General features: G+C 36.1%; 1 protein-coding gene across 1 annotated transcript in view; it reads right to left on the bottom strand.

Moving 5' to 3' along the window:
• Window positions 1–13154, bottom strand: part of LOC141343140 (regulating synaptic membrane exocytosis protein 2-like) — a 109297-nt gene that overhangs the window by 32318 nt on the left and 63825 nt on the right. Inside the window, exon 6 of the mRNA XM_073847742.1 lies at window positions 5560–6380. Within this exon, the coding sequence (XP_073703843.1) occupies window positions 5560–6380 (821 nt within the window). The remainder of the gene's footprint in view (window positions 1–5559; window positions 6381–13154) is intronic.

Genomic DNA, 13154 nt, shown 5'->3' with positions numbered 1-13154 from the left:
GACCCCTTATTGTTGAGCCCTGTAAATGTAAATAATGTTATGGGTGATATATTGCTATGTTTACAGCTGATTAGACACGCACATTTCTCTTTAATTACCACTTACAGTAAGTGTCTGCCAAGAACACCGAGTACTGAAACATGAATGTAACCCTTTGGACACAGAGACAGACTCCTTAAAGCCTTTTCTCCTGTTCTGTCTGCACATCTGCTGATCGATAGAGAGGAGAACAAAGAGAAAGAACACTACACTAAATCACACAAGGGTCTCCTGCTTCACGTCAACATATTTACAAAGCTTTAGCACAGGCCATCCCATTTCATGGAGATACAGGGTGTTTCTGCTGACACTTTAAAGAGCAGAACACATAAATCAAATGCATATAGCTGACTGTAATTATATCTGTGATGTGTCATCGGGTAAAGCTCCGCCCCAAATCTTTTCCAATCACAAATGCTTTTGTCAATTACATAATTCGCCATGAATCGTACGAGGTTTTACGGCTGCTTTGAGAGCAGGTCTGAATGCAGAGCGAGCCGAGAGCCAATCATAGTGGCTTATCCCGATCCAAAACAGGCCTGCAGCCAAGCGGATACCATGGTAACCTGCTTTCACCTCATTACATCTGATCTTCAGACAGTCAGACGGCAAAGCAAATAATGTCAAAAGCTGCATTCAGGAAGACTGAAATATAAACTGTCTGCTAGTCTGCTTTAACAAAACAAAAAAAGAACAACCAGTTGATCTGCACCAGTGTCCAAAGACATCAGATGTCAAAAGTGATATTAAAGTTTTGGATAATGTGTTTAATGCAGTATTTAAACAAGCTCTTTTTCTCAATCTTAATTTTTTTTCCAGTTTAACAGGTTAGTTCACCCAAAAATGAAAATTAGCTCATTATTTACTCATCCTCCAAGCATCCTCGGTGTATATGACTTCCTTCTTTCAAACAAATCCAATCATAGTTATATTAAAAATTGTTCTGGAACTACCGAGCTCTATTATGGCAATGGGCAGGTGTTTCTTTTCAACAGTCCAAAACAAGTCCAATAAAGCGCATCCATCTATAATAAAAAGTGTCTCACATGGCTCCAGGGGGTGAATAAGGGTCTCTTGTAGCAAATCAATGCATTTTTGTAAAAATAATATCCATATTTAAAAAGTATTAATCACTTTAATCTAGCTTGCACTCACAGTTGTATGAACGAGGATTTGTAAAGAAAAATGTTGGAGGATTTCGAGTCAAGTGGAGACTAGTTTTCCTTTGCTAAAGTAAGGAAACTTTTATCCTTTCTTCTTCCTTTGCTCCTGTAAACAAACATTGGTTTTTTACAAGACTCAGAGGCGTATGTGCAACATCAACATCCTACGTAATCTGCCCAGGACAGCTTCCATGTACAACAGTATTATGAATGGATGCACTTTATTGGACTTGTTTTGGATTGTTGACAAGTAACACCTTCCCATTGCCATTATAAAGCTTGGAAACGCCAGGATAATTCTTAATATAACTCTGACTGGATTCGTCTGCAAGAAGGAAGTCATATACACCTAGGATGCCTTGAGGGTGAGTCAATAATGGGCTAATTTTCATTTTTGGGTGAACTAACCCTTTAATACTTACTATACTGTATAGTATGCAAAAACATATAATAAAGCAATACTCATGAAAATGTACACTACTGTTCAAAAGGTGTCATTTAAAAGGGGTCAAAAGGTAGTTTTTAAAATAAGTCTTTACTTACCAAGACTGCATTTATTTGATTAAAAATGCAGTAAAAACAGCAGTATTGTGTAATATTATTACAATTTAAAATAGCTGAATTCTAGTCTAATATCTTTTAAAATGTAATTTATTCCTGTGATGCAAAGCTGATTTTTCAGCATCAATACGCCACATCAGTCACATGATCCCTCAGAAATCTTTCAAATATGCTGATTTGCTGCTCAAGAAACATTCATTATCATTGTTATTATCAATACTGAAAACAGTTGTGCTACTTAATTTTTCTGTGGAAGCGGTGATGCATTTTTTCAGGGGTCTTCGATCATTAGAAAAATCTAATGAAAAGCATTTAGTGAAATGAAATAGAAATCTTTTGTAAGATTATAAATGTTTAAACTGTAAATTTACTGCATCCTCGCTGAATAAAAGTATTAATTTCTTTAAAAAAAAGAATAATAAAAAAAAATTTGTATTTTTGTGCAGTTCCAACTTTTGCCACTAGTGGTAAATAAATATATTCATATTTTCAAATGGTGGAGATTAGCTGCAATGAGAAAAGCTATAGACTATCATAGAAAAATCTGAAATAATAATAATATATAATCAATAATCAATAATAATTAACTACAATTAGTCCAGCTTGTTTAACACCAATGTTAAACCACTAGCGTCACCAAACAAAATGACAAATTACTCTATATCTGCTATTGGTCAGACAAACAGCTAGCCCTGTCCCAAATGCACACCATTGGCTAATCCACTGTTGCTATGCCTAGCTGATAAAACAAACAGAAAATGTTTTTAAAGCTCCACTGTGTTTACATTTTTCGAGCAAATCAACCTGATTTAGTTGTCTGAACTAGCACATTAAAAGGATAGTTCACGCAAAAATGAAAATTCTGTCATTAATTACTCACCCTCATGTCTTTCCAAACCTGTAAGACCTTTGTGTATCTTCAGAACACAAATTAAGATTTTTTTTTATGAAATCTGAGAGCTTTCTACCCCTGAATAGACAGCAACACAGCTATCACACTCAAGTCCCAGAAAGGTACTGTAGTAAGAACATTGTTAAAGTAGTCCATGTGACATGGTCCAACCGTAATTTTAAGAAGCTACAAGAATACTTTGTGTGCACAAAGAAAACAAACATAATGACTTTATTCAACAATTTCTTCTCAGAAATTCAGATCAGATCAGAAATTTCATCAAAAATATCTATATTAGTGTTCTGAAGATGAACGAAGGTCTTGCGGGTTTGGAACGACATGAGGCTGAGCAATTAATGACAGAATTTTAATTTTTGGGTGAACTAACCCTTTATACTGGGATAGAAGATAATATTTTAACATTACATTACAAACAAAAATACCCACAACATGTAGAAAATGTGTGTATTTAAATCAGTTAAACCAATAATACAATGATGAAATCCAATAGAATGACTAGTTGTAATCATGCAGAAACACTACTATCCCTGTGCCGTATCTCCACTGCGCTCGGCTCTCGTGTGCGATAAAGCTGACGGGAAAGGCAGTCTTATCTGGCCTGATGCGCTCTCCCCTCCTCCCTAAAACCCACCTGACCTTCAGAGAGAGCGTTACTCCTCTCCTCTGGTTATAAGTGTGGCTGTGAAACCTGGAAAAGCGGAACATCAATAATGTAGAGCTGTACGCTGGGTTTTGTCCTCAGGATGCTTATATAAGTGGCTCGGACTGAGTTGTTCTCACTGCAGTACTCTATCCCGCCTCCATCATCCAGACCCAATCACGCAACTCTGTTCAAAAACCTTACTCAGTTAATAGAGTGCCTGAAATACTCAATTATTTCCAATACATTAGTATGACACAATTCTGAACAAAAAGAGCTGAGTGGATATAAAAACTGTCACTATACATACATTAAAGTGTATTTGATTTGCTTGTAAAAAAAAAAAAAAAAAAAAAAAAAACAAAGACAAATGTGATTTTCCATTATGCCAAAAATCATTAGGGATATCAAATAAAGATTCCATATTTTGTAATTTTGTAAGATATTTTGTTAATTTCCTACCATAAATATATGGAAACTTAATTAATTTTCTCAGTATTTAGATTTTTTTTTCCACCCTCGGATTCCAGATTTATAAATAGTTGTATCTCGGCCACGTATTGTCCTGTTCTAACAAACCATACATCAATGGAAAGCTTAATGTCAAAAGATCAACCCTTATGAGTGGTTCTGTGGACATTTTACTTTTGCTTATATTTTCTATTATTCTTAAATAAAGATTGTCAAATCATTCAAAAAAAATGTTATATATATATATATATATATATATATATAGTAGTAATATAATAATTTAATATAGTGGTTTGTAATTTAATTTAAATCAGCATAAATTAAATCCAGTACAACAAATAGTGCCATGATGTAGAAATACTTTACAATAATTTTTTCCTGGTAATATAATATAATATAATATAATACAATACAATATAATATAATATAATATAATACAATATAATATAATATAATATAATACAATATAATATAATATAATATAATATAATATAATATAATATAATATAATATAATATAATATAATATAATACAGTATTTTAATAGATTTTTAATTGAATTTTTCTTCAGGTGTAAAACTGAATAAATAAGTGCACTTCTAACATTAATCTTTATCTTAATATCTATCAGAATACAGAATCTTCCTCATTTCCTCTTATTTTTTCTCTTTCGGTCTCTCTCTTTTTCACTCTATCCGTCTGTTATGTAACACAGCCCATTACATCTGATCTGAGGGAACCAAGACCCAGCAATATCTGTCACTGGAGAACACAACACTCACACATAAATATACGGAGGAAGAAAGCAACACACACAAGTCATACATACTGTAAATGAACACCAGTGTTGGTGACTAACTAACAAGTAATTTTCCAATAACTAAAATAATCAAAATCCATTTCCTAACCTGTGTGGATATCTAATTCATTCCAGTAAACTGGTTTATTTAAGCGATTCACTGATTTATGTCTTGTTTTTTGTTTTTATAGCTACATATAAAAACAGCTGTTCAGTATTAAGTTTTCAAATTTAATGTCTTTATTTTTGATAGTAACTGCTTTTGTAGTTCGTAATTTAAATGCAGTTGAATTTCTTTAAATAGTGACACACACAATGACTCCTCTTGAAAGAAACACACACAGAAACACACACTCCCTGACCGTTCACACAAACACAGGCCATTCACACAAACACTCTGTGAAACATCAGCATCAATTAGAGGTTATCAGTACATGAAATAATACTCTAAAAGTTAGCATAATATAGTTACTTCCATGTAAATAAAACATAAATATTAGCAACAGCTTTAAACTGATAGCACTACAGCTTCACTGCATTAACATTCACTACAGTTCAAACATATGGGGTCAGTAAGATTTATTTTTTTATTTTTTTATTAAGACAAAAAGTGAGAGTAAACACTGATAATGTTACAAAAGATTTATTTAGTTATTTTAAAATATTAAGCACCACAACCGTTTTCAACATTGATAATAATAACTGTTTCTTTGGCATATTAGAATGTTTCTGAAGAATCATGTGACACTGAAGACTGGAGTAATGGCTGCTGAAAACTTGCCTTTGCTATCATAGAAATAAATTACATTTTAAAATATATTAGAAATCAGTCATTTTACATTTGAATGTGTCACATTATTACTGTTTTACTGTGTTTTGAATTGTAAGCTTAAAAAACGTTAATAAATCTTACCGACCCCAAACTTTTGAATGGTAGTGTACATACATATATAAATTATAAATGGCTGCATTACCTTTCTCGCTCACAGACTCACTCTCGATCTCCACGTCCTCACAGCTGGTGTACTCCGGTGTGGTGGCCAATTCCTCCTCTGAACTACTCAGGGACACTTGCCTCATTTTGCCGCCCCTCTTGGTCTTGTGAGGTTTGGGCGGCGGCGGCCTGACGGACTCTGATTGGTCGGAACTGAGCGAGTCGTTCCGCAACATGCTCTCCATCTTTTCTCGTTTACTCTTCCTTACGGCTGAGACGGGATCCAGGTGCTGCTGCCTGTGGATAGAGTCCACGCCGGGTGGACTGTGGTTGGACCTCCAGTGGGTGTGTCCGGGACCCGGTGAGTAGTGGGGACCCCGCAGCGGCCCCAGGGGCTCCTCCATCTCTGTGTACGCCAGGGAGACATCACTGTGACGTCGTTCATGCCTGAATCGCGAAACCTCCGCGTGCATGCGCATCTGCTCCTCGTAAGGTTGTGGTTTGACCGGGTAACGGGCCAGGTTTGGGTCACTGCGGTAACGATTCTGGTACTCCTCCTGCCGCTGTCGCTGAAGCTCGTGTTCGCTGAGAGGCGGGCCATCGGGGAGGAAGCCGGGTTCGGGTGGATACTCTTCCTGAGAGTGCCAGCCGCCCCGACGAGCGCGGTATGCGTTCCGCGCTACCTCCGCGTCCTCGTAGGAGCGGCCGTAGCCTCCCCGCCATTGGCGGTCTCCGGCCCCGTAGTCAGACGGCGATCGTGGCATGCCGCCCTCCCCTGGGGCATACTGCGAACGCTCCGCCTTCTCCTCCCTTTGGTCGTATTTTTGGTTTGGATCCCTGGTTGCTGATGGGCTTCTTTTCCTGTTAGCCAGAAAAAAAAAAAAAAACAGAGTAAAGCCATGAACACTGAGAAACACTGAATTGCAGACACATTTAAGAACATAATGACTGACAAAATCGACCTTATGGCTCTTCATAAAAAAGTTTTCTACTTGCATTAAAACCAGAACAGTTAAAAACAATACAGTTAAGTCCAATCAATTCCTGATGGATAAATCAAGTCCTATCCTACATTTTTTTTTCTTGTAATACTTTGGATTGTATGAATGGTTTGTACACAAGCTTTCACGTCGGCATTAAGGGATTAGTTCACTTCCAGAATAAAAACTTCCTGATAATTTACTCACCACCATGCCGTCCAAGATGGTTCTGTCTTTCTTTCTTCAGTCGAAAGGAAATTATATTTTTTGAGGAAAACATTCCAGGATTTTTTCAATATAGTGGACTTCAATGTGAACCTACAGTCCAAATTGCAGTTTCAGTGCAGTTTCAAAGGGCTCTACACGATTCCAGCCAAGGAATAAGGGTCTCATCTAGCAAAACGATTGGTTATTAATTTTTTTTTATTAAAATGTATATTGAGTACAGAACATGATCTTTACAAATGCTCATCTTGCACTAGGTCGACCCAGTGTTTACAAAGCGAACGTGCAAAGAAAGTCGAATGCCTTTTACCAAAAAAGGTTTTAAAAAACAATGTCAGACAATTTTGAAGTTAGAGGACTTCCACTTTTTTTTAACCAAAGTATACAGATGAATAACTAACCATGCGTGACATTTTCTAACGTGAAGACGCACATGTGCATCACAAAGCTAGTGTAAGACGAGCATTTGTGGTTAAAAAGTATATACATTTTTTTTTATTTTTTAAAGAAAATGCCAGTTTGTTTTGCTAGACCCTTATTCCTCAGCTGGGATTGTGTAAAGCCCGTTGAAGCTGCACTGAAACTGCAGTTTGGACCTACAACCCGTTGGTCACCACTGAAGTCCACTATATGGAAAAAAAAAATCCTGGAATGTCTCCTCAAAAAATTATTTTCGACTGAATGTGGGGGTGACTTAATTATCAAGGAATTTTTATTCTAGAAGTGAACTAATTCTTTAAAGTCATTACATAGACTTCAAACTATAGTATCAACAATACTCAAAATCAACATTAACAAACGAAAATGTGTCGTCTGACTCCAGACAAAGCCACAGCATCTAACCGCTCACTGCAATTTCTTTTAAAAACAAGCAACATCTCATTTTACAACACATGCTGTTTTTACAAAAATAACCTGCCGCTAATGTGGTTACAACAGTGCCGGCTGTATGTGTCGGAAAAGACAAATGACACCAGTGTCCCTGGCATATGAGTTTCATCTTCTGAGGGAATAAGAGTCTTTGGCTCATGGGAAGCCCAGAGAGATGCTGGAGGAAAAACTGCTATATTGAAGGGTAAAGTTTAGAGCCTTGAAAAGATACAACCTACAATCCAGTGTTTGTGATCTGTGTCCATACAACCTCACAGAATTTATCAGTGTGTTTAGCAGCTTTTGTGGTTGCATTTCATTGAGCATTTCAGCAGCTGTAATGTACACTAAGGAAGAAGCATCTGTGGTCTATCAATTAACCATCTAATCCACAAATGCGCATTACACACACCTTCTGCCACAACAAGAGCTTCTGTTCTCACAGAAAACATCATAAATGAGATCTCAAATGCTTCTTCTACACAGCAGTGAATGACATGTTTCATATGAAGCTAGCGTACGAGCTATCAACAAGGACATCCACAGTTCAACAACAAGATATCTGTTTTTCTACAGGATGCTGTTCAAGGGTCTGGAGCGATCTGTGAGCTGTTTTTGAGCGTGTACATGTACTGACTGATTAATGATCGTCTCTCCTGCGTCCCCTGGGCTCTGCTCAGGGGTTTTACTATGGCCGCCGTGTTCCTGTTGCATTATTCAACAGCAGCCTGACACAGTCGTGCACCATTCACAAATCCAGTGCAGCAGACGCCTGTTTGTGTTTGGGATCGTGTGTGAGGAACAGCAGCTTTTAAATGTAGGAGGCCTAATATTTATGATGGTATACAGCCAGCCCTAGTCAATATCACAAATTCCAACCAGGTATGTTAGATTAGCTACAATTATATATTGAATTATATATTAAATTATATATGCTTACATAGTGTCATACTGTCCTACTAAACACCCAAAAGCATATTTTCCTTTCACCTGAGAAGTACATATGCTTAGAGCGTATCTGAAGTATGTTACTTGGGATGTACAACATCCTCATTAATTGATTTGCTTTCCATTCACTGATTTTATGCATCACTTCTATGAACACACACAAATACACACACCTGGCAGGCCAATGCATTACATCACACACCAGTTTATGAAATAAACTGCACTAGATGCTCATTTAATCGCTAACGCCACCTGCTCCATCTAAAGCACTGATAGCGCAGCTGGGCAGAGCGTCTGTGTTTAGTATGCAGGTGGACAGACACAGGTCACATATTATACAGCATTATTCCTATCTGCACACTAACCTACAGCAATTTTTTATCCTTAGCATGATTAACACTGCGGCTAACCAGCAGTCTCTCTTTCTGAGTGCAAAAGCTGTGCGGATACAGGAAGGGAGAGTTAGAGCCAGTGTCATTGAGAACTGACCCACTTACATGTGATTTTTAACCACGTTATCTGTAGTTTAGTGTGTAATACCGGACAAAGCTCCGCACACAGATTTCTCGCCGACACAGATTATCCAGCATGCTAACACTGTGTTTTCTACATAGTTGACCTGCAAACACCCTTCATTGCAATAGAAACACTCTTAAATTTTGCTATTTGGTACTATGATACAGTGATGGTACTAAATAGTCATACTACAGCACTTTAATATGCTTATTATCATGCTAGAATTAAAAAGTCTGTTAGTTCTATGAATCATTTCTAATAGCATGTTTCAGTTAATCATTTCAGTTAATCTTATTCTTGATCATCTTGAGTCAAAAACTGTTTCCACAAAGAATTTCCTGTGTGAATTTTTTCAAGTGTTAACATGTTAAATAGGAAAATATGTAGATAAATACTTCAGACTGTAAATTGTAGATTATATTATAAAATGTATAAAGAGAGAAAGAATGCTAAAATGGTACTTAAAAAGATACATACAATAAAAACATAAAAAATACATAAAATAAAAACTAGAGATGCATCAACAATTTCTCTGCCAATACGATAGTAAATTATCCAGAATATCTGCAGATTACCCAGAATGATCTGTCGATACAGATAGCCAATTATCCAGAATGATATCTTTCGATACAGATTTAAAAAAAAAATTTTTTTAATCGGCCGATACCGATTATCCAGAATATCTATTGATACTCATAACCGTTTATCCAGAATATCTGCTGATTATCCAAAATGATATCTGTCGATACCTATAGCTGTTCATCGACAATTATCTTTCAATACCGATAGCAGATTATTAAAAAAATATCTGCAGATACCGATAGCGATTATCCAGAATGATATCTGTCGATACAGATAGCCGATTATTCAAAATAATATCTGCCGATACCCAATTATCCAGAATGATATCTGTCGATACCGATAGCCGATTATTCAAAATAATATCTGCCGATAGCCAATTATCCAGAATGATATCTGTCGATACCGATAACAGATTATCCAGAATATCTGCAGATTATGCAGAATGATCTGTCAATACCGATAGCCAATTATCCAGAATGATATCTTTCGATACTGATAGCAGATTATTCAAAATAATATGTGCCGATACCGATAGCCAATTATACAGAATGATATCTGTCGACACCGATTACCCAAAATGATATCTGTCAATACCAATAACCGATTATCCAGAATATCTGCAGATTATCCAGAATGATCTGTTGACAACGATGGCCATTTATTCAGAACGATATCTGCCGATACCTATAGCTGTTTATCCAGAATGATATTTTTTGATACCGATAACCGATTATCCAGAATGTCTGCAGATTATCCAGAATGATATCTCTCGATAACGATAGCCGATTATTCAAAATAATATTTGCAGGTACCTATAGCTGATTATCCAGAATGATATCTGTCGATACCGATAGCCAATTATACAGAATGATATCTGTCGACACCGATTACCCAAAATGATATCTGTCAATACCGATAACCGATTATCCAGAATATCTGCAGATTATCCAGAATGATCTGTTGATAACGATGGCCATTTATTCAGAACGATATCTGCCGATACCTATAGCTGTTTATCCAGAATGATATTTTTTGATACCGATAACCGATTATCCAGAATGTCTGCAGATTATCCAGAATGATATCTGTCGATAACGATAGCCGATTATTCAAAATAATATTTGCAGGTACCTATAGCTGATTATCCAGAATGATATCTGTCGATACCGATAACCGATTATCCAGAATATCTGCAGATACTGATAGCTGATTATGTTGAATGACATCTGTCGATACCTATAGCTGTTTATCCAGAATGTTATTTTTCGATACCGATAGCCAATTATCCAAAATGATATCTACAGATACTGATAATTTGATTTTATATTCAACCGCTGTTTATTTTCAGATATCATAATTACACATTAAATAAAAAATTAAATGTCTGCATACAGCTCAGTTGCACATAACATAGTCTTCATGAATACCTGTCTTAATGCCAGTTATTCAAACATACATAAATAATAAGCAATTGAGCTCCTCTTTAGTGTTTTTTTACAGCAAACTAATGAACTGTGAACACTGGATAACTTTCCTGAGGTGAATGCAATATTAAGTGTTAACAAGCTATTTTGTTGGCATCTTTCTGCAGTTACAGCGATTACGTGAGATGAGTAAGTTGTACTGTATTTCAGCATACCTTCTGATGTTCATTTTGTACTATAACTTGTATTAAAGTGGAATGACTTACACTCTGCGTTGCCGCTTAAACTGTTGCTGCTACAACGATTCACAGTACATTTAAGAGCGTCAAAATGGACAGAATTTGAAAGATAAGACTTTGTTTCTTATCATAAAAAAGCAAAAAGCTCTAGGTGATTACTGGATGGAAGGCGCACTACAAATGTAAAGAAAATGTGTGAAGGAAAAAAACATGGATCTGGCAACCCTATGGGTGATTCATAGAGCCTGCTTTAATGTCGCTGTAACTATATTTTCTATACTTCTCTATATCGTATTGACTATATTTTCCAGCAATGTTCAGAGTCAACAACAATGCTACACAAGTACTGATGACTAATTCATCCAAGTAGGCAAAATGATCAAAATCCCCATCCCTAAACGATGGAAAATAATTTGAAGCCATTTCAGAGCAAATACATAAAAATAGCACCCAGGCCTTAATGTGTGTCAGAGCAAAAGAACTTGAGTGTCCATAATGAGCAAGAGTATGAGAAAACAACGCAATCCACACAAAATTACGGCCTTTGGCTACCTCTAAACGAAAGAAAACAGAGAATTGTTATACGCACCTTCACTCGTCAGCCAAAACCTTACTGAAAGGAGGCCACGCAAACAGATACTACAAAAATCCACTGAAAGCAGGTGAAGGAAACAGAAATACAGTCCACTAACAGCCTTAGCATTAGAATCCTCTCGGTTTAGATGTCAGGACGTTGTTTTCACCCAAATCAAATCAGTCGTGTAAATCCCAGATAATGTTGTCTAAAATGCGTTGAAGAATTTTACAAATGCCCTTCTCTCTAATGTCAGTGATATCACAGCGCCCACGGACTTATAAGCAGCCGCAAGGCATGCTGGGGGCCCGGAGCCCAGGGCGGGGCTGAAACAGGTTGTAGCAGATGACCTGTGAGCAGAGGTGGAGATGTTTCTCTGGGACAGAGGCAGCATTACATGCTTTAGCCCGCCGCTGATTGGTGGAGATTCTGGCCGTGGCCTGCTAGAGGATTTTTATTTAATCTGGTGTAACTGTGTGCCAGAACAAAACAGCACTCTAACCAAACAAATCGCGAATTTGTGCTTTTTTCCCCTCCTCTCGTCCTGATTTTTTTTTTTTTTTTTTTTAAGACAAGGGCGATTATCTTTGTAAATCTAATTCTGTCTGCTTTGCAAAAGAATAAATTGGAAAATGCAATAGCTTTAGACATACACAGCACAAACATGTCCAGAAAATGTCAACATCCCAATAGAAACTACATTAAAGTCTTTCTGTTGATGGACACACTGAATGATATCAAAAACAGAGATATTCTACTACACTTAAGCCTTTCTAAGATGACGCATACTACTGTGAATACAGTGATGGTACTCAACAGTATAACATAGGATTTTGATACTGTAATATCATATTCATCGTATCATATTCACATACCATGGTAATTGTAAGAACGGTACTTGGACTAAAAACAATGTTATTATCGTGGTATGCTTTTAAATGAATAAATTAATGTATGTAAATAAATAAATAAGGTATTGTGGTGGTACCCAATGTACTAAAAATAGCTGTATTTTTTATTGTATGATTAAAAATAAAAAATAAGAAAAAATAATGAAATAAAAACTTAATATAAAAAAATGTAAAAAATAATCAAAACTAAAAACACTTGGTAAAATTTTGATCAAATAAAACAAAAATAAATTAATCTAATTAAATAAAAAATAAAATACTACTCAACAAACATGGTATTGTCATAATACCAAATGTACTAAAAACACTGTATTGTCATGGTATGGTTAAAAAATAATAAGGAGAAAAAATAAATAAATTAAAAAC

The sequence above is a fragment of the Garra rufa genome, chromosome 9, assembly GCF_049309525.1.
Source record: "Garra rufa chromosome 9, GarRuf1.0, whole genome shotgun sequence".
In the NCBI taxonomy this organism is placed as follows: Eukaryota; Metazoa; Chordata; class Actinopteri; order Cypriniformes; family Cyprinidae; genus Garra; species Garra rufa.
This window is presented reverse-complemented; position numbering and strand designations above follow the sequence as displayed.